This window comes from Chelon labrosus (assembly GCF_963514085.1).
Source record: "Chelon labrosus genome assembly, chromosome: 6".
In the NCBI taxonomy this organism is placed as follows: Eukaryota; Metazoa; Chordata; class Actinopteri; order Mugiliformes; family Mugilidae; genus Chelon; species Chelon labrosus.
In genome coordinates this window covers 19,598,161-19,625,836 of record NC_140342.1, presented here as the reverse complement: position 1 = coordinate 19,625,836, position 27,676 = coordinate 19,598,161, and the positions used below count along the sequence as shown (strand labels likewise).

At 44.1% G+C, this 27,676-nt stretch overlaps 1 protein-coding gene across 3 annotated transcripts in view; it reads left to right on the top strand.

Annotated features, from left to right (window-relative positions):
* Positions 1 to 27,676, top strand: part of LOC311489465 (receptor-type tyrosine-protein phosphatase F) — a 164,006-nt gene that overhangs the window by 84,947 nt on the left and 51,383 nt on the right. For all 3 annotated transcript variants that reach the window (XM_084546553.1, XM_084546554.1, XM_084546552.1), the window contains exons 5-12: positions 5,447 to 5,635; positions 10,338 to 10,448; positions 16,856 to 17,125; positions 17,858 to 18,439; positions 18,707 to 18,840; positions 19,336 to 19,480; positions 24,986 to 25,291; positions 26,093 to 26,286. In XM_084546553.1, the coding sequence (XP_084402679.1) occupies positions 5,447 to 5,635; positions 10,338 to 10,448; positions 16,856 to 17,125; positions 17,858 to 18,439; positions 18,707 to 18,840; positions 19,336 to 19,480; positions 24,986 to 25,291; positions 26,093 to 26,286 (1,931 nt within the window). The remainder of the gene's footprint in view (positions 1 to 5,446; positions 5,636 to 10,337; positions 10,449 to 16,855; positions 17,126 to 17,857; positions 18,440 to 18,706; positions 18,841 to 19,335; positions 19,481 to 24,985; positions 25,292 to 26,092; positions 26,287 to 27,676) is intronic.

Here is a 27,676-nt window from a genome sequence, read left to right as displayed (position 1 = left end):
ACCCCTTCTCGTACTTATGATTACAAGGAGGAAGGAGATAGCAGGACATGCGGAAATGGAAATGAGGCTGGCATTTTTTTTATTCAGAAGCCTCTTGTATCTCGTGGCACTATGTCAGGGCTCCCCCGTTAAGAGGGAAGTGGGGTGTCTGGAGTGTTTCCCCCCATTGAGATGAGTGTGTTTGGGTTGTGGGAAAACGCTGGCTGACGTTAGTGTGGGATTGAGCTCCAGCAGCCTCCCAGTGGGACAGGAGGACAGGGATGGGTCTCTTTCAGCAGGGCTCTGATTAGACCCATCGCCCTAGCTGCCACGCTCCACTCACACTGGTAATTGGAGCTGGCAGGAGGTTGGCATGCAACCCTCCTCTGTCCCCTCCTCTTCTCCTCCCTCCCCCTCTCCTTCCCTCCTTCGTCTCTCATCTAAATCTTACTCCACCTGCCTATGGCTGTCGCGGAGACATTCCTCCCAGACGCAAGAGTGTAAGATTACTTTATCGTCACTTAATTTCACTAATTACCACGGTACTAGTGCCTCTTCTAAATAATGTTGCCGTACCCTGGCACGCTTCCCCATGCCTTTTGTGTATAATCAAGGCCCCCACTGCTAACCTAATTGAATAGTACAGCCACAAAACCATATTAAGCCCCCCCACCCCCCCACCCCTTCTGCCCTTTCTTTTCTACTGTACAGCTATAAACACCGTAAACTGCAAGTTCATCTGCTTAGCTGCTGGTGTTGCATGACTCAGTGCGTGATAAATGGCTGTTGAGAGAACAATGGTCCTATTTATTTTTCCCAATATGGAAGAACCAGTTCATGCGTACCTAGCTTTACGCCTCATGCTTTCTGGCGCTGCCTCCGGCCGTACTCATTTGCAAATCCAGGGCGTTTCTCCTGCCTTTTGTTGTGACAACTGCATCACACATGCTCTATACAAACTAAGTAAAGTTCCACCGGTTCACGACAGATTTGTGTTCTCAGTATGAGAAATCTACCAACATCACGATAGATCAGCAGCAGAATAAGGGTTTGCATGCAGCATGCACGATTGTGTAGTCTGCATACAAACTCAGAAAAAGTAGAGCACATTAATCTCCTCACAGGTTTATCTTATGATATTAGTATTTTTGTTTTTTTTCCCCCTGCACTCCTGTTCATCTTAGTAATGGAGCGCCTACGTGACATTATCACAGGATTTTTTGCCTTACTCGTATTTTCCTGCTTGGACTAGACAGGGGAGTTTTGTTTTTCTTTTTCCCTTTTTTTTTGAAGAATTACACTCCAGCACCAGAGAGCCTTTTTTTATTAAAAATTCCCTCTATCTTGACAAACATCAACCTGCATTGCCCGCATTTCATTGGATCCTCTCCAAATTTCCCCCATCCCCTTCCCTTTTCCCTTCAAATTAAAGAGGACCGAACAAAGGCATGTCTTTGTCTTCCCAAATGACAAGTTGGCAGACAAGGCCAGCTGCAGGAGTTGCAATAGTAGAAGTAGACAGACGGGGCCCAAATCTTACCCAATAGCTTGACACGATCTTTGACAAATATATAGAAAGAACGCTCAATTATTCTTTTTTTTTTCTTTTGCCAAGGACATAACGCAGCCGTCTGTGTTAGATGTTGGCTGAGCCCTTTTACAGCCTTTGCATAAAATACACCTTTTCACAGTGAAATATGCAATTTAACCAATTTAATACAATGAACCGGTAAGCCTTTTGCATTCAGACCCCTTCTACATGTAACAGACATGCTCACTCAATATAACTATGGCTTTAAAATACTTGAATTCCTTTTTAATGATTTATGCAATTTTACATTGCATAAAAGAATGTGATTTAAGAAAAAAACATTTAATACGCTTGCTTTTAACATCATGTTTTGATATCTTTGGTTTCTGTAACAAGAACCCATTTTGGTTGCTTTTCTTTGTTTCCCTGGTTACGCCACTTCAAATGCATGTAACCTTGGACGTTTCCTGCTCCCGTAACAGTAAACACTATTGAAGGAATGCGCTGCAGCCTCCTACATATGTTTAACATGTACTGTGCATGCACCATTCCCTATGTAGGGAATGAAACACGACCGTGAAAAAGTGCCAGTTGTAATAACGGTTCACCTGCGATGCAAACATTAACCAGAAGTCAAGGATAGATTCATATATATATATATATATATATATATATATATATATATTTATATATACTGTAAGCTTTGCAGCAGCTTTTAAATTATTCCCTGTTTGTGCTCCCTGATATGACAGAGCCACTGACTCGTGTAATAACTCCTTTGGGGTCTCTCACCCTGTTTTACCAATGGTTTGCATTTTTCACAGCCTAGGAACATTTGCCAATAATGATAATCGTATATATTCTATAGGCAGCAATACACACTGGCTGGGTAGGAAGTATCCTGCAGTATACCAGTGAAAGGCATGGTACAGGATAATATATGTTCCAGACTTTAACATTGCTACAGGTATATTTAGGAGGAAATAGATCAGACTTTACTTCAAAGTAGTGTATGGATGATGTTTCGGTTTTCCTGTGCAACCCCACTGGCTGTAATTGACACTACAGTGTCGTGCTTCATTGAATCGATTGGTTTCTGCTGTGACTAGAGAAGCTGCACAGTTTTCTGGCTGAGATTGTTTTCATTCAGGGGGGTCCAGTCATGTGCTTACATGTCCAAACTGCATGCATGCGTTGACACGAGGCATGAACATCAGCAATCAGTGGTGTACGGTAGATGGGCTTTAATGTACAGATTTATCGTCATATGCCTGCTTGATTACTTCTCGCCGATTAAACAGAAAATGTCATTAATATTAATTGATTAATACAAAATACAAAATAATCGTATAAAATGCACTTATGTGGAAGATATTTCAGTGTGTAATCGTGTTAGTGTACGAGCAAGCATAGCGTTTAATTTAGCTCCCAACCCCAAACCTGCTGTCCTGAAGACCAGGACCAACACCAGCTGGCCAACCCAGTTATTGCATGCATGAGAAAATTGGGTTCATGTCCGCAGCCACAAAGGGGCTTCCTCTGAAGGGTGAGTTATGAACATATTCTAAGAGATTCAAAAGTAGGTTGAGAGGAGAGTTCAGCCCCCGCTTGGTTTGGCGTAATTCACTGCTTTCCCCACATTTCATCTCAAAAGGGCAGAGGAATTTATTTCTTTAAAACCACAAAACCGTTCATTTAAAAATAATTTCTTTCTAATAAACCCTTATTGAGACAAGTGCTGCAGCTTCTGTGTTTCTACCAGGCAATTTTCTCCCCCACTCTGTTCTTCCAACTCTCTCTACCTTTGCCCTTCTCTTTGTGTTTGAAGGTTAGCGAGAACAAACCACAGAGGAGCAAGGGGCACTACAGTGCCTTTACATCACTCATACGGTGACACACTGTACAGTGTTATTCATTGTTTTGTAGAGGTATCCTCTTCTGTGGAGGCACGGGTTAGGATGTCTGAAAACTAATTGTATAGCGCTAGACAGGAAGCGAGCCTCGCCACAAAAGATAAGAAGCCGCGCAGAGATCTGTCAACTGCATCTGAATACGAGACGATCCGGGCTACAGGCCAAACACTAGGGGTTAGAGGAGGAACAACTGCTCCGCCGAGGATCAGAACAAACCTCGCACTCCTCCTAGTCGTGCTCCAGACGTATAAGTTTACATATGGATTTCTGACTCGGGCAAGTCAAGCGAGGGGAGGAAGCAGAGAAAATCCTATTCAACGCATCCTTTAAGACACGCTGATGTGATTTTAAGGGATCTGAATGATGTAAAATATCTGCTTAAGAAAGTAGAAAAAAAATGCACCATTAAAGTGGAGCAAATATAGATAGTAATGAATGAGTCAGTAGTAGATTTAAAATGGTATTTAGTGGGATTTAGACATCCATTAAGTAAAAAGGACTAAGAGGACTACCTAAAGTGCAACGCTTACTCTTAATGCAGACTCTTCTAATTGCTAATGATGACCTTGCGCTTTTATGGACAATCCTAGCAGGAAGTGTTTTTCTCTGGTAATCAAATAATTGGAGATTTGCGGAGAATGCTGTTTTTTTTCTTTTTCTTTTAAATCTACATCCTTTTCTTTAATACGTGCCTGCAGTTACAGTCCCATTCCAGTGGGGTAGTTTGAGATTTGACACCCTGGGGAGTTAATTTTTAGCTAATCGTTCCGTCATGCCTTTCAGCTAATGTTAGCTAGAATAGGCTCCCTGTAAAGAATGAGTGGGTATAGATAATTGATGAATGGATGAGTAGGTGAATTGACATTATCATTCCATTCTGGACGTCTTTTTTTCTATTAATTAGGTTCCTCCCTGCAAGCCGGCTATCCTTTGCTTAGTGTTAGATAACCTGCAGTTAAGTAAATCTTTTCATGGACCACCAAAGGCAGAAGTTAAAATCGTTTGGGGCTTTTTTTTGCTTCTTCATCTTAACACACTGGCCCCAAAAAAACAAAAAAACCCCGACACATCTACATATGAACAGAGGGGTGAAATAGATTACCGCTTCAAGAGCCAGCTGATAATAACACCTCTCAAGGGCTATCATGTTTCCTCTTTATTACCGCTGTCTAGAGGTTAAATTAGGATTTATTATGAGTTTAAGGTTGAGGGCTTCGCAGGTTTCTTTCCTTTTTTTCGGCACACTTAAGTCATGTCACTGACAATTTTTGTGACAAATGCAGCTTCAAAACCGAGTGAACGCTTCATTGTTTTGACACCGATGCATGTTACGCATGGCGAGATGACATTTGGAATCCCACACGCCATATCAGAGGTAGTCTGTATGAGATTTTGGAACATATTTTGATGATGTGGTATGATTCCGGCAAACATTCAAGACTATTTTCTTTCCTTTCGGATCTCCAACACCGCTTTAAGGATTATGCTTTATGTGTTGTCATGGATATGCCGTTACATTCATTATGATGAGTTGGATTATTCAAATAGGTTTGTTTCGTTTGCTAAGCCTAAGGCGGCTCATCCATGCATGGCTACCCAGAGGCAGATTGAAACTATCCTTCTTCTGTCTGAACCTCAGACTCCCTCTGCTGTGTAATAAGCCTGCTATGATAATCAATCACAAGCAGGATTCTTTCTTTTTTTTCCCAGTGAAATCTAAATCAGCACCAGATCTAATATTCCCTTCTCCACTACAGTTTTGTTTTGTATGCGTATTCTCTGATTACTGTTTGGCCCGTAGCGCCTAAAATGTATTTGCTCTCGTTCAATCCTCTCCTCTGTCCTTGCCAGCTCGACAGCTTTGAAGAACTCAACTCCTCTCATAGCAAGTGAAAGCTTATTCGTGTCCGAATCTTTTCGTGAAAAAACGTCTTTCCTCCTCTTGTTCGGTTTTATTATTATTTATTTTTTACTCTTTGTGTCTGTGTCTATACTAAAATCTGCTTTTTCCAAAAATTTTCAGAGAACCAGGTCCCCCACGGCTTCCCCTCCATTGATATGGGCCCCCAGCTGAAGGTGGTTGAAAAGACCAGAACTGCCACGATGCTGTGCGCCGCCAGCGGAAACCCAGACCCAGAAATCTCCTGGTTCAAGGACATGCTTCCCGTGGACATCAGCAGCAGCAACGGGCGCATCAAACAACTCCGCTCAGGTGCAGTTTGATCCGATTTCTTTAATGATTTACTGATGTAAATGCAGCAAAGGCAAGATGCAAGGTGTTAGTGCAAACCAACAGACGTGTTAGACACGAGGATAATGTGGAAAAACAAAGGCCCTTTGTTCTCTTGTATGTTTTAATGTATTCGCTTTCATCACACAGGGTATGAAAGTTTTATTCAGCTTGTCATTGTCACCTTGATTACTTGGCTGACAGAATTTTTATTCCTCAAACGGTGTAGCAGCCCCTTACATGGAAGCCAAACTTGCAACGACATTGTTCCTGCGTTCCTCAAATCTTTGACAGTGATCCATGAGCTCTGTAACCTTTTAAAGTGCCGAAAGAGAATTTTTCACCATATTAAATAATCCTTAATCCCCTCATAAACATGCAGCAGGGTCACAGTGAGGCCAGCCGATGATGCATTAGCTCGAGTTCAACCTTGTGCGAAATGAAAAAAAAAAAAAAAAATCAATGAGGTTCTCTCTTTGTTCACCGTAGCGGTCCCATTGATTAATAAACAGTTCTTGCCAGACCTGGATCAGAAGGAAAAAGTGCAAGGTGGAATTAGTTATCGAGTTCAATCTTTAACTATTAAATCTACCTCGCTTAGATCCTGCAGTGAATTTCACCAAGGGCCTGTTCAGACGTTGCATTGACATCCGATCTGGGGGATCCGATCACGTAAAGGACCCCCCAGGACGCACTGAGATTGCATTTGAGAGATCTGATCTCTGACGGAGCTCTGGAGGTGGTCTTGTTCTTGTAATGAAAGTATTTAATATGAGAGCAGGAGTGTGATTCTGTCTTTATTTATTATTATTGTTAATTACTGATACAGTCATGTGGATGTATGAGGAGCAGCTTGTGGTTAAGTTATGTATCTCCTCAATCTCTGATGTCTTTATTTTCATTTATTACCAGAGAGAGTCACAGTCCCTGGGAAGTTCCCAGGGTTGGAGTTATAATCTGAGTTTTGTGCCGGTCTAACTAACGTCAGGATGGACATCAATAAATAATAACTTAACGTGTGAGTCAAAGTCGTGACGCACACTCATAAAACCATGCTATTCTCGGTTCTGGAGCGGCGGTAGAGATCCATTAGAGACAGACGCTGTTAAAATATTCTATTGCGCCTCGGATGATGTCGGGGTTTATTTGCATACAGAGCGTGAAATTGAGATCGGATCTGGAGGGGCTTGCGGTCGTCCAGGTAGGATGCACCTTAATGCAAGGTCTGAACAGACCCTAAGTGAGGTAGATTTGACTATAGGGGAGAGAGTAGCCAGGCTGCAGCTCAGAGGACACACAGATTAAAGATGAGAGCTACTCTAGTCAAAACCTTTGGCTAGATCTGACCAGTGGAAGCCGACCACATGTTCACTTGAACACTCTTAGGGTCTAGCAATATTAAAATACGGCTCAAAGACAAGCTCAGCCCAAATTAGACACCTATTTCTACACAGTCGACACTAACACAACTCCCGCATTGTTTGACAATGTTTGCTTTTTTAATTGTGCATAAAACTGTGGATTTATTTTTTACTTCCAGCAACAAACTTTTAATTAGTTTTCTTTCGCACATACGTTGAGGGGTGCCTGAAAATGTGCTGATATGTAATGCCTTCAGACTAACAATTCCTTTTATCCACTAGCCTTTCCATGACATCTGCTAGTGTATCAGGATTTACATTACTCCACGTGACCTGAAATCAGGCCAGGGGAAAAAAATAAAAAATAAATAAAGCACATTCATTTTCTGCCGTAGTTTAAACAGAAAAAGCAGTTCCTCTCATTGCATCACACTCGCTCGATTTTCACCGAGCACGCAGGCACATTTATTCTCTTTTCCCGCCATCCGAATCATTCACTCTGCAGAGATACTAACTCCTTTTCCGATTTAATACCTCCGACGTGGATACTTCTTGCTGTCCGTCACATTATTTACTGTGTTTGACTTTTCATTAATTTCTCCTGCCCATTTTACTAACTGCTGATTACACAAAGAGTGGGTGCCATCTTAAATTTGGAAGCGTAACAAAAGCAGGTCATGAATATTTTAACGCCGCTGTGAAGCAAGGGTGAATGTGGTTGTCGCTATTGTCTACAGATGCAAAAGTAGGAGCGTTACACTTAAAGATGTCATTTACAGACAACATTTAAATGTATACTTGCTTCACAGCGCTGATTCCTAGCACGTTTATTTGTTGCATTTAAGTGGCTTCTACTCTGTATCAGTTTATTTGCTTTTTTTTTTATCTGTGGCATATCAGAAGCCATGCTTTTTCTCTCCCACTGTTCTAAGTAGATTACTAACTAATCTCTCAACCCTGTTTGCATCGAAATTACTCCCACCTAGGTGGTACACCAATTAGAGGTAAGAATCATGAATAAAATGTATTGGAAACTATCACGTCCGCGTCATTCCCTCGCACCCACATCAGACCCTCTGCATTTTCCCCGACACCACATCACCAGGTTCATCCACGCTGTAGGCGCCAGCCCACCCTTCGTCTCCCCCCCCCCCCCCCCCCCACACCCCCAACGTGTTCTGTCTGCTGTCTGCTCCTTAACAAACAAATGATCACCAACCTCGACCAGAATGGGAAAGCAAAGACTCCAGTGTGTTAGCTTGTGAATGAGCTATTTTTCAAGGCTTTTCTTACACCGAATTATTTTTGAGGACACACACACACACACACGTTCACATAGAGAAACAAGCATCTTGTGGCCTCAGTCTCTCCTCTGCCTCTTCTGCACAAAGGGGCCAGCAGTTGCATTTTAAACTAAAGGTCACCGTCACCACAAGAGGATCTACCTGCCTCCTTTATGCAGCCTCAATGTAAATTGAAATGACTGCATTTGCAAACAGCCTATGCAGCTTTGGCCCCCAGCATGGGAACTGAATGCCGGGTTGAGATTGTTAAGGTGGAAGCTTCACCTCCTTTCTATGGAAATGACCTGCTTTTCCCCCCCGAGAGTGAAAGTGTGATTTCCCTCCAACCACAGTGAGGTAAACAGTGGAAGTCCGGCGCAAGCTGAATACATTTCAAACTATCTGTGTGTCCGTGGCTCCTAATAAAGCCCACTTTCAATTAGATTCTCAAAGAGGTGACCCTAATGCAGCATCTGTATCCATGTGGTGTTACCTGCTCTGCTTTAAAACAGTGAAGTGACCTTGTAGATGATCCACCCTTGTCTGGGTAGTTGGGAGTAACTGGAGGAGGTTAGAGTTGCAGTCTGACAACTGCCACAGCTGTAACCTTCCACAATCCCGTAGCATTCACACTGTTTTCTCCCATGGGAGAGCTGGCAGATTGACAGATTGGTGACAACGACATTAATATGCAGGTGCATGTCAGTGCTGAATCAGACAGCGATGAGCTCAGCAAGCCGAGCAAACACCTCCGAGGGATGTGTTGTCGTGAGATCTGAAGTGGTATTATCACATGTCACTGCCCCGCCCCGTTTCACTTCTGTTTTTGGTCTCGTCTTGATCCGAGTCCCCCTATGGTTGGTGGTGAACCTGTTTGTTGCATTCATCTCATACTGCATGATGTGAAAAATGTATCCTGACATCATCTTATGCCGAGTATTTTTGTCACTTTCAAACTGCATGGTGGCTGGCTGCCTTTCCGTGCTAGTACCATGTTGCTTTGGAGACGTGATAACTGTTATCACTCACCTGTGACACACACACATATGCTGCCGAGATAAGTGGTTTTGTTTTTTGAAAATGTGTTTTCCGCGGCGCTGGTAAGTTTCCTGTTGCTCTTCGCAATGTGTCGAGTTGTAACGTGCTTCATCCGTCAGCCATTTGCAATTGAATGGCAGTAGTTAAATGATGGCTGTAGACACGGAGCGCCAAAATGACCGCACCGAGACGTCTCCTGGGCTTTTATGCTTTGTTAGGAACAACATGTTAGCCTTCTCTCTGATGACTACGGCTACTTGGGAATAATAATCAAAGCCATCTGGAAGAGGAGCTTTCCCCTGTGGTGGTTAATAATGACCTGACTGCTGAATGTGTGCTCAACAGCGACTGAGGAATAGATACCTGCAGTCAGCTGTTGACTGAGGAGAACGGTTCAGTCATCAGTTACATTTAACTCGCGCTGATTTGAATTTTGTTTCAACAGAATACAAAAAAAAAATATTACTTTCTCTCAACTTCTTCTTGAAGCTTCAAATAATGTCCTTTGGTAAAACTGCACGATATTAAACAGCAGTTTGATTGCAGCTGTATGCGTTACATTCATTCTTCTGCCTTTGATGTGGCATAGCTTAGCAGCGTGCTAACATCTGGCTGACTCTGATAACTCTCCGTGACGCAAACACTATGGCTTGCCAGTTATTTCCATAAGCAGAAGGCCTAATCAGAATGTGATGGTTTTGACATGTTATTCAAACGGTTAATTGACCTTCAGTCATGGTCTTTTTTTCCCCCCTAACGCGACTACACAAACACTCATTTAGCAGCTTTCTTAAATTTGCCACATCTGCTAAATACTCGTGTTGCCTTAAGAATTTTCTTGACAAAACTGTGTCCGTGTTTCGAGCATGAAGTGGGTTACACTAGTTGACTGCGGGCTCTCTAGCGAGGCAACAGCGCGGATATCTACTGTGGTTTCGTGCCAAGTTGCATCTCATATTCCACAACTGTCAAAACAGCTAAATTTGTTAATCCTCTGCACAGGAGCTCTGCAAATTGAGAACAGCGAGGAGTCGGACCAGGGGAAATACGAATGCGTTGCCATGAACAGTGCTGGGACCCGCTATTCTGCGCCTGCCAATCTCTACGTACGAGGTAAAGTCAAATGTCTCTCTCAATTGTGGAGTTAATCAATCATTAATACCATTTCTGTTGTCTCTAGCACTTGGAAATCACAAGGAACTATTCATGTCTCCAGGTTAAATTCCCTATTTGCATATAATATGCTACGATTCAAGCACTTCTCCAGAGTGTGTAGGAGTGCCGACTGCGTTTGTTGCACCTGAAAAAGTGGGACAAATTACACCTTATAATAGATTTTTAATTCTTGTGGATGAATGGAGTTTTTCCCTGCATAGCTCTGCTCGCCTTCAACATTGTGAAGAGTTCTAATCAGCCTGGATATGTGAAAACAACTGTGGAAAACGCTTTTATTTGTGTCATTTCCAATACCGTCATTTCGACAACTATTTCTGTCTGTCTCTGCTTCACGAATTCTCTCACCATTATCCTTACCGTGCAAGTTCTCCCATACCAATGAGCTGAACTAACCTCAACCTCCTGTTTGGCTGCGAAGGCGACCAGGTGTGGCCTCTGAGAAAACAGCTGCATTGAAACCGTTTCCTCTGCTGGCATTGATGCCAGGACTCCTTTCTCTTTTATTTTGACTGTATCGAAAGGCTCCATTATTCCCCCCCGCACAACCCAGAGCTCCCTAAAGGCACCGTGGGGTCTGGAGTTTCAGGGTTTGTTTTTGTTGCGGCGTGTCTCTGTGAGCAGACTAATGCAGGGCAAGGGTAGAGTTGTACCCACCCTGGAAAAAGCTGGTATAGGGGAGAGAGTAGTCTAGGTCAGCCCCTGCGGATAACACCAGCATGTCTGATGTACATGAAACAGAATTGCTGCTCCAGTTGTTAGTGTGGGTGGAGGAGGGGGAAAAGGAGGGAGTGAAGGTGTCATGGTAAGAAAGAGACATGCTTGGCTATCATTTTATGATTTTGTTAAAAGCGTGCAGTAGTGTAGCATACAGGCTATATTCTGGATAAATTATTACTATGGCATCGAGATGAAATGAATGTATTAGGGTTAATTTTTACCTGTCTACTAAAAAAACTAATTAAATTAAGTAAACTCAGGTATGAGCTATTAATATTTAACATAATTTTTTTCCTTAGGCAAGTATCCACGATAAATGTTTTTGCTACTCCTCTCCTGGATCAGAGCAATCAGAGGTAAAATCATCCTCAAAGACCACAGTGGAATTAAATTCACAGATTAAACACGGTGTGCTGCAGAAGGTTTAGATCTTAAATCTTGACAGGGGGAGGTAGTCAGCCGAACAGCAAAGGCAAGGAAGGGATGCGAGTCTTGTCTATTAATCAGGACACGTCTGTCACAGGTGCAGACGCTGCCTTTTTTCCCCCTCCTCACAGGTAATTACAGTAGTTGTGTGGCTTGGCGCCAGCAGGGCCCCCGGGCCCAGCTAGTCTGTAACACCACCCAGGTAGCTGTCAACCCGTTGGCCTTAACACCAACTTTTCCGCCAGCCTCACCACACCAGTGGAGAGATAGAAATCAAACCAACCGTAACCTTTTAAAAGCCGACTTGTCTGGAACGGAGAACAAAGGCTCCAGCCATGTTTTCACTCCATCTTTGTTACCGCCGTAAGAATGAGGAGAGGAGACCTGGGGCTGTGCTATCACTGGGCGGCTAGATTGGGTTTAAAACATGAGGGACTCGAGACACGTGGCCTTTGACATGCCTTTCTTCCTTTCCTCTTGTTATGAGTTTTTCCTTTTCATTCAGAGACTCAAGAGGGGGGGAGTTTGGAGCTTTCGGTATCTGCTGTCAAATTTAAACATAACAAACAAGGGAAGCAAGCAATTCATTGATGTACGGAAGTTTTGCAATTCAACGCTCCTCCATTTTTTTTTCTTAACATTCAAGTGCATTATAAAATTCTGGCTTGATTCAATTCAACACCTTCTAAAAATCCCATCGTCCCTGTGTAGAACAATAATCCAGAGTCTTGAAATGCCAATAAAGTCTGTGCTATTTCAAGGTGACGTAGGATTATCATGAGACGGAGAACAGTGGTATTATTCTCCATCAACACCCTTCCAACACCCACCCACATGCACGCACACACACTCCTGTCAGACTTGCATTAAATGTGCTTGTTATGGGTGTTTTGTGTCTCCGAGTGTGTTTCTGTTTCTTTTTCCATTCACCGTCGCCGCCACATCCGATTCCTGTCTGCGGCAGGTACACCAACACGCTGCCTGCACCGCCGTCCCCACCCCTTGTCTTGACATTTCAGAGCCACCAGAGAGTGATGTCCTCATATTTCTGTGTGGGTGGGGGGGGTGAGACTGAAGGCGGAGGCGGTTTTGAGGATGAGATGGTCCGCTCACGGATTGTTTTTTTTTTGTTTGTTTTTTTTCCTTTCCTGTCTTCGTATCTATTTATGTCCTTCCACTTCTCATCCATTAAGAGCGTGCGTGTGTTTGTAGGTGTGCAAGTGCGCCCAGTTTGCTGCGGGTCGCCTTTGGTGACCCTCCTCTAAAGGAGGACTCCATCAACGTGGGCAGAATCACAAGCGTGCTGTGATTGTGCATGAGCGCTCATTTGTCAAGTGCTTATCCCACAACGGAGGAGGGATGTCAGCTTCTGTCTGCTGGCACTCCTTCATATATCCATGTGACATGTCAATATGTCACCGAGGATAAAGTGCCGCGGCTCGGCTTTTCTCTCAACAAAGTATCTTCATGCTGTTCTTTGTGTGCCAAGGAGGGAAACTTGCAAAATAATCAATTCAGGTCAGTTTTATTAAGCTGCAAGAGCACATCCAGCAACTCATACATCACCTGGTGCTCACGAAAGGGAGAGAAATAATTTAAAATAGAAAATAAATGACATCACAGGTGGCTAGATGGATGAAATGATTAAAGCAAAAGTCTGAAATTATCAGTATTTTACGCCTCACATTATTATTAAAAGTGAGTTTCTCTCCTTGGGACGGTATCTATGCATTACTCTGCCACTCTGTGCCATGTCACTAACCTCCACTGTGTCTACGGAAACACTGTTCTGTTTCACTGTCTTGTCTTCCTCTTCACTCTGTGTCCTTTCATTCCACCGCTCACCTCCATCAAATCACTCCATCCGCAAACAGATCAGCGTGAAGGTTGGTCACTTTAACTCTTTGTCATTTTTTTTTAGGCGAGGTCGTCCGTCCCTTCTTCCCCAAAGACTCTGAAAAACACAAATATGAAAGAATAGCTCTCCCTAATCCTCCCTAGTGTAAACGTGCGGTGCTGTCTACTTGTTTGCATGAATCCCCGAATTGTTCTTGCATGCCTTCCCGTGCCACTCCCGCAGATTTGTGTTTCGATTAGTCTTGCCAAAACATACAAAGTCCTCGAGCAGTTAGCTTAAGTCTTTATTAGATTTGTGCCGTGTTGTGTTGCTGTGCATCCTTCCCCGCCGCGCCCATATTGTCCCCGTCAACTGCTTCCACTGTAAAACTATGGCGGCTTTCACTCTCAGACTTCTGCATCCGCCTTTGTAGGCCCATCAGAGGCGTGTGATGGATTACTCCGGTATTCAGGTGGCAACCGGATTTGTCAGGTATTTAGGCAGCAACACCCCTGCTCCCCCACTGAGGGACATGGGTATCAGAACTGACAAAGCCGTTCTTAGAGGATTATGTCTGTTTTACTACTGTGGGCATCCTCCGCCCAGAGACTGAAGGATGTGATGGGCACATGTTAGACTAATGACTGACTTCCCCAAGTGTGACGCCGTAAAACGTGTTGTTGCATGCCTCTTTCTTAAGCAATATACACACAGATTGGTAAAAGCAACAAACTGAATATGCTTAACTTTCACATGTACATATACTTAGCAGTTTATTTTTGGTCCCCTCCTCGACATATTTACAGACTTAACCTTGCTTTATAGTTAAAGAAGGATGACATTCACGGTGTCCGTGATAGAGGTAATGTTTTGGAAATTATCTCTCCTCATGTACCATTTGTAAAGCTCTGCCACGCAAAGAGCTGACCTGCGGAATATTTAAGAATGAGCTGGCAGTTTGCTGACAGGGAGGATGATCAGCCATCATGGTAGCCCGGCGCTGCTGCCAGGAAGCCTTGGAGCCTGCTGACTCCGTGCCAGTTTGTGCCAGATATTGATTGACCGAACAGGTTCTGCTATACTTGGGCACTTTGTCAAGGCAGTTAAATTTATAGGTATCTAGCAAGCAGGCAAGCAGAGTGGAGACAGGGCTTATTTTGTGGTTTTGATAGAGTCCCGGAGCCCATCTCTCCAAGCAGCTCTCAACAGGAGAGAGGCTTCGGGGGAATCGATAACAATTACCTGCCCTCTAGTCATTTTGTTCCACAGCACCTCTCCAAACTTAACCGCACGCCATGAATTATTCACAGCATTAAGTGTTCAATATACACGGGCCCCATTGACTGACTGCTCTTAGCACTGTTTAGTCTATGGAATCATGAAAGAATAACAGACACTTTGCGCTTAATGGTTTCGCATCAGACCAGCGTCTCTCAGGTTTCTCTCTTTCATGCGCATGTGTTGTGAAAAATAGCTGCACTTGGAGAATTTCTCTGTTCTTGTGCGAGAAGACACCAGCATGAATGGAATACGGACACTTCTCCCTCAGAGTACTCAAAGGAAAGAGCGTTGTGCATTAGTCACGGTGAAAATCAGATGTTAAGTCATTTATATGAGAAAATTGGACCAAGTCCTTTCTTTATCTTCTTCCCCCAGTGTACTCTGGCTCCCGATCCCATATCTTTCCTCAGCTCCTGTGCATGCTTTCCTTGAGAATGTCGTCCCCGTCCCGTTCCCAGGCTGGTAACATTACTCAGCCTATCCAGCATGTAAAAATCACCCATATTCCCATGAATGTCAGTGATCAGAAGTTGTGGTTGATGTAAATCTTTCCGAACATTTAATGTGTACTACCTTATTCCAGGATAAAGCCCTTCAAATGACGTTATTGTTAATATAAGTCATCATTACTCCGTCCTAAAGCTTGTCTTACCTCTTTACTGTTCCCGGTGTAACATTTCTACGATTTGCACAGTTGCGTTGATTAAGACAGGGGAATGTCTGTGCGCCGCACCTCCCTTATTATGGGAAAATTCGGATGAATGTGAACCAGGTCCCCTCTTATTGTACCGTAGTGCGGTCCAGAGAACCAGCCTTTTTCCTGACTGGAATCTCAAAAGGTGCTTTTGTGTTTTTCCATTTCACCACATAATGAGGGGAATAACAAGCATGGCTGTAACGACGTTCCGGTTCAAATTAGATCGGGGAGGGAGGGGTGAAGGGTGGGGGGAGGAAGAGAAGGTGGAGGGAGACTCATATTTGAAAATCCATTTTCATGTAGACCGGTGCAAAAGAGCAATTACAGTCAAGGGCTTTTTTTTTTTTTTTTTTTCTCTCCCCGCCACCCCCCCGGACAGACACAGAGATGTTGTAGTGCATTAGGGAAAGCAACCTGCATGAATTCTACTGGGATAGTTTCATGCAAAACATATGACCAGCGGTAGTTGGATGACAATAATGCATCCTCAGTAGGGAGCTAGAAGTCTGGCCTGGCTTCACGTTCTCCATAATAAAGGTTAAAGAAGACAGAGCACCCTCTCCTCAGCACATGCCACGATAACATTCAGCATGTCATAAATTTAACAGGTCTGACACTGATGGATGCTGCAAGTTCTTCTTTACCACGTCGAAGCGGATAAGTTTGTTGTGGTTGCCAAAAGTTGCCAGAAAAAACATCTAAAATGTGTAAATACGGCTGGCGTTTCTTGTGCATCTTTATTTAGATAGAAAACAAGTCATATGTAAATGCTGGCTGCCTGTTTATTCTAGGCTAGCTTTTCAGTATTGCATGGAGCCTCTACATTGGTGTTTGCCTTGTCCCTGGCGACGTCAACGGGCCCTTCTTGTCTCCATGGGAACCCCTTTTTAATGTCAGCCTATCTGCATATCAGAACTGCACAAAGAGAGAGAGAGAGAGAGAGAGAGAGAGAGGCTGAGCAGAAGGAGCTAGAGAGGAGAGGGAGGAGAAATCAAACAATGGCATCTCCACAGGGTCCCTCAATGATGCAACTCTCGCCACCATTTGACACCCTGACAAAAGAGGGCCAGACACAGTCTCCAGCAAAACTGGGCTATTTTTGATTATATTCTCTTTTGTAGGCAAGAGGATAAAACACCCCCTCAAAGATTTCTTTACAATTTCCCGAGCCATTTTCTGACAGTCCTATTATTCCCATTGTGCGCCGCACATTTGGACAAAAGCGATCAGCCCTCCTTTCTATTAGCTTTTCTGAGTCAGCTTTTAGCCTTGTGGTGTCGGATGGGGTAAGATCATTCGTGCAGTCGCGAAAAAAAAAATGTTCACCTTACCTATTCCCACCCCATTCACCCCTCTCTCTGTTCCTCCTTCTCTTCGTCACCTTAGTGCGGAGAGTCCCACCCAGATTCTCCATCCCGCCCACCAACCAAGAGGTGATGCCGGGCGGCAGCGTCAACCTGACGTGCGTGGCGGTGGGCTCGCCGATGCCCTACGTCAAGTGGACCAAGGGCCAGGTGGAGCTGACCAAAGAGGAAGACATGCCGATGGGACGCAACGTGCTGGAGGTCACCAACATTCGTGAATCCGCCAACTACACGTGTGTGGCGATGTCTTCTCTGGGCGTGATTGAAGCCACTGCTCAGGTTACTGTCAAAGGTGAGAGCGATGTGACCTTGACTTGAGTCATCCACAGATTCACGTACAGATCATGAAACGTACGCAAAGCAGAATAAACAACTTTCAAAAGGCCTCTGAACCTTCTGTTACATAGACGAAGCTGTTATGTGCCTCTGTCTGCATCTTTTTATTTTTTTTCCACAGCCAGGTATTTGTGTAAACGTGCTTCTACAGTATGCACCTGTGTGACTTTGTTTCTGCGTCGTCTACACACTACAGCCTCTCTTATCAGTTATTGTCTGTATTGATTTCACTCTCCCTTCAACTGATCGATACACGAAATGTCACAGTCATTAGAGGCACCACAGACATACGGACCCCCTTCTTCAAGGAAGCCATAATACAGACCCTCTGTTTTGTGTGCATTTGTCACAACAGGAACCACTCTTGCAATTTTCTGCTTTTGTCAGTAATGGCCGGGTCCGTTATTAAACACAAAATTGGGACTTCAGTTTAGCTTTTCTATTCATCCTAGGATAATGGCTGCTGACAGTACTATAAGAATTAGCATAGGAAACAGTCACTTTAGCGCTATTAGTTACAGAACAGAGAATTACATGACCAGTCATGTCTTTTCTTCAGAGGAGCTGTGTTTAGTTGTATTGTGTCTACATTTTGTGAACTGTGGTATCAAATGTGTCAGGTGTCCAATTTTTCCCTGCAGTCTATTCCTAATAATTAAAAATGAATACTTTGCTTCTCCCTCTGCAGCCTTACCAAAACCCCCCACCTCACTGATTGTGACTGAGACCACTGCCACCAGTGTGACTCTCACGTGGGATTCTGGAAACCCAGAACCTGTCTCCTACTACATGATCCAATACAGAGCCAAGTCCTTAGACACGGGCTTCCAGGAAGTGGAGGGGGTAGCTACCACCCGCTACAGCATCGGCGGACTCAGCCCCTACTCTGAGTACGAGTTTCGTGTCATGGCTGTCAACAACATTGGCCGCGGGCCTCCCAGCGACTCCGTGGAGACACGCACCGGTGAACAGGCCCCCTCCTCGCCACCCCTGCACGTCCAAGCACGCATGCTGAGCGCCAGCACAATGCTGGTCCAGTGGGCGCCACCTGATGAACCCAATGGGCAGATTAGGGGCTACCGTGTCTACTACAGCTCCGACATGACGGCTCCTCTCAGCGCCTGGCAGAAACACAACACTGACGACAGCAGCCTGACTACCATCTCAGGCCTGACTCCTGATATCACCTACAGCCTCAGGGTGCTGGGCTTCACCTCTGTAGGAGACGGGCCACCTTCTGACATCCTGCAAGTCAAAACCCAGCAGGGAGGTGAGCAGTAACCACTGTGTACAACTTTGAATGTCTGTAAGTGTAGTTAACTGAAGGTCTTATATTCTTCTGGTTAATGTTTTGTGTATTGTATACAGCATTTGTGACACAGCTCATAAGGCTATTTGTGTTTTTGTTTGTTCTCCGCCATCCAGTCAGAGTTGTGGAGGTGATAATTGCTGCTGTCAACATGGAGAACATTAGTGATGTTCTCTTTTTGCACGTTATATTCTTCAACCTCTGTCTTTTCATCTGCTTTTTTTCCAGTCCCTGCACAGCCGTCCAGCTTTGAGGCTGAAGCCGAGCTGGACACCCGTATTGTACTAACGTGGTTGTGGCCCGTGCAGGACCCCATCACCAAGTACGAGCTGCAGTACTGGGAGACTGGCTCAGAAAACAAGGTTCGAATTCTTAAAAAAAATATTGTGTAATAATTTTTTTTCTTATACTATTTCTCCGTTTGTCTGTCTCTCTCACACTGCCATAATCAACTGTGAGACTGCAGACAAATTTATTTAGCCTTTTATGATCCATTTTCTCTGCATGGGAAGTTTCAGATAAAACAGTGTTATTGTAGCGATGCATTCAGATTTACTGGAGTAACACACAACACAACAGCTCATTTATGTCTTGCTGCTGTGGCCTTTCACTCAACTCTGTTGGACCGCTGCACCAGCTGTAAACTAGAGGGCAAATTGTTTTTGGAACATGCTCCTCTCAAATTTGGCTGTATTCTGCAGTTTCCATGGATATATGAAGGAGAGACGGCGGTTTAGGCTGCAGGATTTTCAGTGGAACATTAATCCAGCTCACCACATGAGCAGACGTCTGTGATTGTCTTTAATTTTAATTAATTTTAATTGCATTTCTCTGTCCATTTCTAAAACCTCCTCCAGAAACACGTGATCATCGACCCAGCAGGCTCCTACGCTGTGGATGGTTTGAAGCCTGACACCTTGTACCGTTTCTCCCTGGCAGCCCGCTCTGAAATGGGTTTAGGTGTCTACACCCAGCCCATCGAGGCCCGCACCGCCCAGTCCAGTAAGTGCGCCATCTTTCTCCTTTGTTTTGACTCTCTGGTCTGTCTTATATACTCGTTACCCACTAACCAGTGATTTTGGAGAGTCGGCCCATTCAGCGAGCGAGACAAAAGTTGAGTTTCGTAGAGCTTAATTCAGAGCGCGTGGGCAACTTGAATGTCAAGTCAATTTCAGCACAACATAAAACGCTGACGGTGCAGTCGCCCCGGTCAGCTTCACGCTTCCACCACCTCCCCTCTGTCACCAACACTAACCCCCCCCCCGTCCGTCTATCTGAGGGCAGGCCCTGTGTCAAAGGTACGTTTAATGTGTCTTGTTCCCACCTCTGTGAGCCGTGCTGTGTTGTTTTGCCTCATATCATTATGTGCTTTTACAGTTCCAGCTCTCAAAATGTCACTCTCTGCCAGCTGACATATTTTCTTGCTGCAGTGGCACAATGCTAATGCCACATCACCCAGAGGAGCTTATGTACATAACAATAGCATAAATGCCACTTCTTCGTTTTTTTTTTTTTTGGAATGTGATCGGAATGTAATGATAATCATGGAAATGATTTGCACGCACATTCAAGCACTAACTTTAACTTGCATAATGCTGCTTATGTGTGGCTGTTGAGCAGCGCTGCAACGCTACCATTATCTGGTGGACAAATCACAGCCGAGTCCAGTGAGGGAAGATTTTTATTGGCTTTATTTTAGCAGTTGCATACTCTTTCAAAATAAGCCTGGATTGTCCCTGAACCAAAGAATTATTCCGCGACATCCCTATGCACTTATTGGCCATGCTGCTCATTGTGTTTAACATCGCAGTGGCCTCTTCAAACCCCAAACAAGCAATCTTGGCATAATGTGTTCATTTTTTAATAGACGGCCTTTGAAAATAACATCAAATTGACACTAATAATCTATATTATTAAGTTTCTGTCCAGTCGCTAACGAGGTAACCGTGGCAGTTCAGTACAACTAGAGTAGACTCGACAGGGGGTATGTGTATATCTCCCCATCAGGACAGAGAAAATGAATAATAATCTCTTACCCCTTAGTTGAGACCTAGAGTGGTGATGAGTTTATGTCCCCCTGCTGAAAGCCGACACAAAATTTGGTGAAAAGAATTCGGATTTCATGCAGGAGAAGGATGGTGTGCATGAAATAAACAGCAGCCTTGGGAAAGTTCTGAGGGAAACCAGACGGTGGGAAAGTGTGACATTTTCCAGGGCTGCATTTAAATGTTTAGTGTCATTTTTTTTTTCTTTCTTTTTTTTTAAGAGTCAGAGCAATGAACAGAATTGAGCTCTATTCATATTTTTGCTGCTGTGTATAAACTCTACCACTCCGCCAAGGACTTGACAGTCTGTAAAGGCTGCCAGAAACTTTTACCTAATGGGAAAGGATGTAAGTAACAATGGTTTAGTCGAAAATCATTATTCCGGGGGGGAAAAAAAATAAGAATAATCTCCATCAATGCCAACAGATAGAACAAAGGATGAATGCCAAATCTTCTACAGTAGCACATGAGGGCGGAAAAAAGGTCAACAGCAAAACTTTTATTTTTGTTTTCACCATTTTTAGATAGACTGACGGTGCTTTATTCGTTCCAAGGGGGGGAATATCTCTGTTACATCCACAAGACTGAGTGTCACTTTGCACCAATACTAAAATTGCACTAATACAATGCAACTAACACAAGCGGTGCTGCATATGTCGCAATTAATAGAACAGAAAATTACAACACTGAGAAAACTTATCTAATCTAATTATCTAATTTGTTAGAAAAAGTGTAAATTGCACACGATACTGACCGAAAAGGAGCAAAGGTGTAGATTCAGTGCTAGAAATTGGTAATGAACTGAGGTTTATGGGGTGGTGTTTCTGATATTTATAACCATCGAGGCGTCTCAAAGTTCTTGTCCTGTATCGCATGGCAGAGGGTCAAAATCTGAACCGGCCGGGCGTGTGCAGGGTGTGATGTGAGGGGGTTTCTTATTATTCTCCCAGCCTGTTAGCTGACATGTACAGGTGCTGCAGAGAGGGCAGCTCGGTCCGGCTTGATGATACGCTTTGCGACCCTTACTGCCCCGTTGGAGTCCGACCTTGTCCCGTTGTGTGGCGTTGAAATTGCGTCATCCGCTGTTCTGTCTTTGTGATGGCAGCGACGTTCCTCTCTCCCTGCAAGATGTTAGGGACAATGGACTTGCAAGGATTCATTGCTGGACTGTGCAGCTGTAGATTGTGAGTGGAGGAGATGTGTAGCGTCTATTTTAAAGTCCAGTATCACTGATGTTTAGCTCCAGGTTGTTGTAGCAACAAAAGAAAGAGCTGGTCCTCCTCCCGTCTTTTTGGTAGAATCTACAGCTGGGACTGTGGTGTCACCAGCACATTTTAGGATTGTGACAGATGAGTACAGGGCGTGCAGTCATTTTGTACGCAGAGAAGAGCCGAGGTAAGAGTACAGAAACCTGAGGATGCTATGGAAGTGGATGTGATTTCTCCTGGTGATTTCACCTGGTGAACTCTGCTGGTGAGGAAGCTGCAGATATTATTGCTCTAAAGGCTGAGCTGATGTGCACATGCACCTCCACTTGATCCGTTTGATCCATTTGAATTGACGAAGGGGTGCCGCATTGAGTCTGCGCTGCTGGGGCAACTCATCGGAAGTCGTTTAGTCCCAAGACGCAGGCTTTTTTTGGACACTGTAATTATGCAGTGCGCTTTAGGCATGTTGGGAGCACGGTCAGTTCCATTTATGTGTGTTTTCTCCTTTTTTTTTTTTGTGCGTGTAAAGATGGGGACTAGCTGGTCTGCACGGGAGAGAGACACCTGGTTGGGGCTGGGGGCCTTTCATGCTCTTTTGTCCTGACAACTTCTTCACAGATCATTGGAAGTGGTTTGGAGGCGAGGGGGTGGATAGAGGCAGGGTAGAGGACAGAAGGAGAGGGGAGAGGTGTCGATTTTAGATGGGATGGGTTTTCTCAATTGGGTTACACTTACGCTACACAGTAAATTCGATAAATTAAGGTTTAGAGGACATACATATTATATTTATTCACTATGTAGCAATAAAGGTAAATGCACTCGAGTCAACCAGCTGTGAATAAGAGGCTGATACGTTAAGTTTGAGACAGAAATATTTTCTGTGTATTTCTGTGGTACAACAGGGCAGGAGGAGTCTGTCACTGAACATGCCTCCGCTGCTGTTCTCTGTCTGGTGTAGTGGGTGAGTGGGGGTTGTCCAAGATCTCCAGAAGCTTGTCGTCTTCTCAGCGACCACCTTCAGTGGGACCCGGGCTGACTCCCCCAAGATATATCCTGCCGTCCTCAGCAGTTACTCAACCCTGTACTCATCAATGCATGCACATGCAGTATTTACCACACATTGATAAGATGTTCAGTATTGTAATGGATGCATTAAATGTCCTGAAGAAAGCAAAGTGGATTCATGCAATTCTTGTGGATGTGTTGATTATTGCTCACACCAATTTATTATCCAGCTACACTCGTAGGTATTTATAGGACTGTACCTTATAAACATCCACCCCTTTGGATGGATTCAAAACAAGATTTAATGAGGACTTCTTCCGTCCAAAGTCCAATTCTGAAGTAAAGGCAGTATAAAACTTAACTATGAGAAACAGACATGATGCCAAATTTACATCTATAAACTAAAACATTCAGCTGTGTGTGAATATACCTTAAATGTATGATCACATGTACTATGTGTTATAACCTAACATGTATCGGGCTTTAACGTTTATTATTTTAGCTCCGGTGTAGCCCTCTTTTTTTCCCCCTCCCTGATTTTTGGCCTCTGAGTTGTTTGCATCTCCTGTGGCGTTGTCCTCCCCCCTTCGTCCAATTTTACTTTGATCCGGCAGATTTCTCATCAGGAGCTCAATACCACAATCTATTCTGCAAATCGTCACCATTGTTGTGATTCACACTGACACATTTTTATTAATTTTTTTCCCAGTACATGGAGTGTTTGTAGTTTTTCTGTCCACTCTCTTGTGGATCAGCGACCGCCTGATGAGACTCACTTCTCCTTTGTTAAGTCCTAATGATTTGTAAAGGTGGAGTTTCGTGTTTCTGGCATTACTTTACCGGATTCGTATTTGAGCTCACTGTTCATTGCTCTGCTTATTAAAAAATAAGTTCCATGGGCATGCTCTGCAACAACACATTGCTTTGAATTTTGTTTTTTTGTTCATTGTTATTCTCTTCTGAGGCCTTTCTTGTAGAGTTCGTGATTCGGTTAGGTGCATGAAATATGTGAACGCTGTCGTGTTTATTTTCAGTTTTGTTCTTGTTCCTTATTTTAAAGTTGTTTATTGGTTCTCTGTTTTTACCTCTAGACTGGAGAGAGTTTGCATATATTTTATACTGCAGCTGTAGTAAATATTTTAATCCTATTTATTGGAGTAATCTTATTATTCCAGGCAGAAGGTGTAGCTAGAGATTTCCAGCCCTGTAGAGCTCTATAGAGATACTGTAGAACTTATTTGTGTCTCTTACTGAGACATGACAGTCCAGTGTAATTATAAAACATAAAAGGGTGAGGTGGATTTAGTTGCTCATGTCTATGTCATTTCAGGACAATAACCATAACAATATAAGATAAGATAAGACCTAAGATAATCCTTTAATTGACCCCACAGAGGGAATTCCTGCTTTGATTTTAGCCATTCAAACCCAAGGACTAATATCAGAACAACATGTTTTGCAGTAAATCCTGCACATTTGGGATTTGTTTTCCCATCTAACAGAAATAAAAATGTTCCATGGCTTCTAACCAGATGTTGACACTGGCTGGAATGTTCTTAGCAGTTAATGATTATGAAATTACAGCTTCACTTAACGCCGTCCAGCGTTTCTCCGCTGTGGCCAACCGTTGCAATAGAGCCCAGAGCTTCTGCTATCAACTGGCGAAAAACAGTCAACACTGTCGAGCACAACTACGTCGCACGCTCACACGTCTACGCCCCGTTTATTGCTTGCTCTGTTCGCTGGCTCCTAGAGCCAGCGCAGAGGGCGGCTAGGGACAAGCTACGTCTTTAGAAAAGCATTGCCTTGTAAAAGTTTTTGGCGTGTTTTATAATCTGGTCACCTCACCCTGCAGTCTCATGGCCTCCCGCATAAATGCAGTGCCAAACTCAGCTGTAGCAGTGGCCTGGTATTGTGTTTTTGCATCCAATCTCTCAGTCTAGAGGCTGCATCCTGTTTTAGTATGGAAGCTTTTTGTGTTCAGTATAAAAACTCAAAATGTCATATTTAAACTTATAATGGTATTTTTAAATATGTTTATCATTTGTCCGATACACAAATGTACATTTAATGTTGAAACACTACAACACTGCTGCCATTTTGATCCCATTTTAGTTTTTATATTGATAAAGTCACAAAAAGCTTCCGCAGTTTTGCCTTATTTTTCTTCATGTCTTAGTTTATTTTTGTTTGCTTGATCCGTGCCCTTCCTCCGTGTGGTTTTGCTCCCCTCCCCTCCCCCCCTGCAGCCCCGTCCGCCCCCCCTCAGGAGGTACAGCTTGTCAGCCTGACCTCCACCAGCCTCAAGGTGAGTTGGGTGGCACCGCCTGCTGCCAGCCGCCACGGCGCCATTGTGCGCTACTCAATCAGCTACCAAGCCCTGGCTGGAGAAGACACGGACCGGCATGAGGTGCCGGGCATCGGTGCGGACGCCACCAGCTATTTGCTGGAGGGCCTGGAGAAGTGGACAGAGTATCAGGTGTGGGTGAGGGCGCACACTGATGTGGGCCCAGGCCCTGAGAGTGCCCCAGTCAGGATGAGAACCAAAGAAGATGGTAGGTTGACACCTCCCTTGAAGCAAAGTGCTCTTCGACTGTTAAAGTCTCTGTTGCTTGCCGCAGTCTGTCTCTCTTTTCCTTCACCCTCTTCGATTTTTACTGCACAGCTTTCTTTGTCCTGTTGATCAATTATAAGTTAATGAGACTCCACTTGCAGCAGAAGGGGTCACCTTTTATTCTTTCCTCTTTCCAGCTTGTTCTCTATTGCTTTAACACTTTAAATCTATGGCAGGTTAAGGCTCGTCACTCCTGGGCCTCCGTTCTGCACCACTTTCCTCTGCTTTCGCTGTGTAAATGCCTCCCTGTGTTCTTTTTCTGTTCTGGGGAATAGAAGTGGAGCAGAGCTTCCCTTCTTCGTTCAGTCACTCTTGCCTCTTTTTCTCACTCTTCCCTCGTTTTGTTTGCAGTGTGATGGAGGGCGGCTTCTCCTAAGAGAGAGTCGTCTATAATTAATGTGTTTGAAGTTTGCTGCAACACAGCTAATTTCATACTGGAATTAAGGGCATTATAGACATCACTAGACCACATGCTGCCCTGCATAGGGTTTTTTGAGGACAGAGCAGTCTTAGAAAGTCTGAAGTGAGTGGAGATGTTTTGATTCACGGCCTGTTCTTGTATCTCTTCCCTTTCTACAGCGCCCTAGTCTATAAAAAAACCCAGAAGTTATTATTTTGATCATTTTTGGCTCCTCATCACAAAACACAGTGAACCGGAGAAAATCACCAGCTCGGCATATTTCTTACTCTTTATTTTCTCCCTTTCTTTCTCACTCTCTATGCCTCTCTCTCTCTCTCTCAGTGCCAGGAGCACCACCCAGGAAGCTGGAGGTTGAGGCCATAAATTCCACGGCCATCCGAGTCACCTGGAAGCCGCCGGTGCAGGGGAAGCAGCACGGGCAAATCCGGGGCTACCAAGTCATCTTCTCCCGGCTTGAAAACGGGGAACCTCGAGGCCAGCCTAACATTATGGACATTGCTTTGCCAGAGGCGCAGGTACTAGATGATATCTTACTCTTGTCCAGTCTTTCTCTGTCTCCTTTTTTACCCTCTTCACTTCCCATTATTTTTATCCTCCATCACTCCCCTATTCCCTTCCATTGTCTGAATTCACACTTCATTTCCTCTATACTGGGTGACACACATGGAATTTTCTATCTGTCGACTGTAATATCCTTCCTCCCCCCTCTTTTTTAAAAAAAATTCTTTCCCCACATGTGACATTTGACTCGAAATTGGTGCCCTGCTCCCATGGCTTGGGATTAGCTGCCATAACAAGATCCAGTTTAATTCTACAGTAATAGCTATTAAATATTTTATATGTGTTACATCAGGATGTGGCTTAGTGGAATCAATGCACCTCTCTCAGCGGTTTTAGCAGAAATATATATGCACTGCCTTGTTACTATGTTTATAAATTAGAGTTTTTTTTTTCCCTGACACCGTCCTTTACACATTAATGCAGGCTCTGAATTGCCCAAAGCTGCGCGACACCATGAGATGGATGAGAGATTGTAATCCTTAAGAGGGATTCAGAGATTCATGAATATCTTAAAACCAAAAACCCCACTCTCACTTCTTTCCTCTGTGTGAGAGAGAGGGGAGACCAGCTTAAGAACCCTCCTTCGGATAGTTTGCCGGGAGTAACGTTTGCGAGAGCACGCATTCACTACCACCCTCCACGGCCTTCAACAAAAGCATCTAATTTCGAACAAGTAAATGCTCCCCGGCTGCAGACACTCAGCAAAAAATCCCGAACTGTCATCTGTGCTTGCTGCAGCATTTAGAGCAACCAGCAGGTTGCTGGTTCAGTTCCCAGTCTGTGTGCACAGCTGTGCCCTTGAGTGGAGCTATTAACCCTCGTTTGCTTTAGCAAACACCCCGCTGTCTATCATCTCATCATCACAGAAGAGGAAACCCGGTTGAAGTCACCTTGACGTGATGTATACACTGTATACATCCCGAGAGAGTGAGTGATAAGTAGGATCCCAGTTGGCATTTTATGATAAATATATAATGCATGATTTTTATGTGGTTGTCAAAACACCGGACATGGGTCATGTCACATTCCCCCATAGCAACTTAAATTAACATTAAAAGGAGGGAGCGAGGGAGCGAGAGAGCTCAGAATAAACGTATATTATAGCTCTCTGAGAGTAAATTACAGCCTGTCTGTGTCTCTACACCTGGTCAAAGGTGTGCCCCCCCTACTCTCAAACACAGTCCGAGCTTTGTTTTACAGCAGGTTTCTGGCGGCTGCTGCTGACAGTTCATTGTTATCTGACTGTGTACGAGAGTGTCTGACAGCCTGGACAGCATCGTTTGGTCTGGAGGAGGAGAAAAAAAACACGGTGGCTGCTTGTCTTCCTGGAAGTGGTTTCTCTGC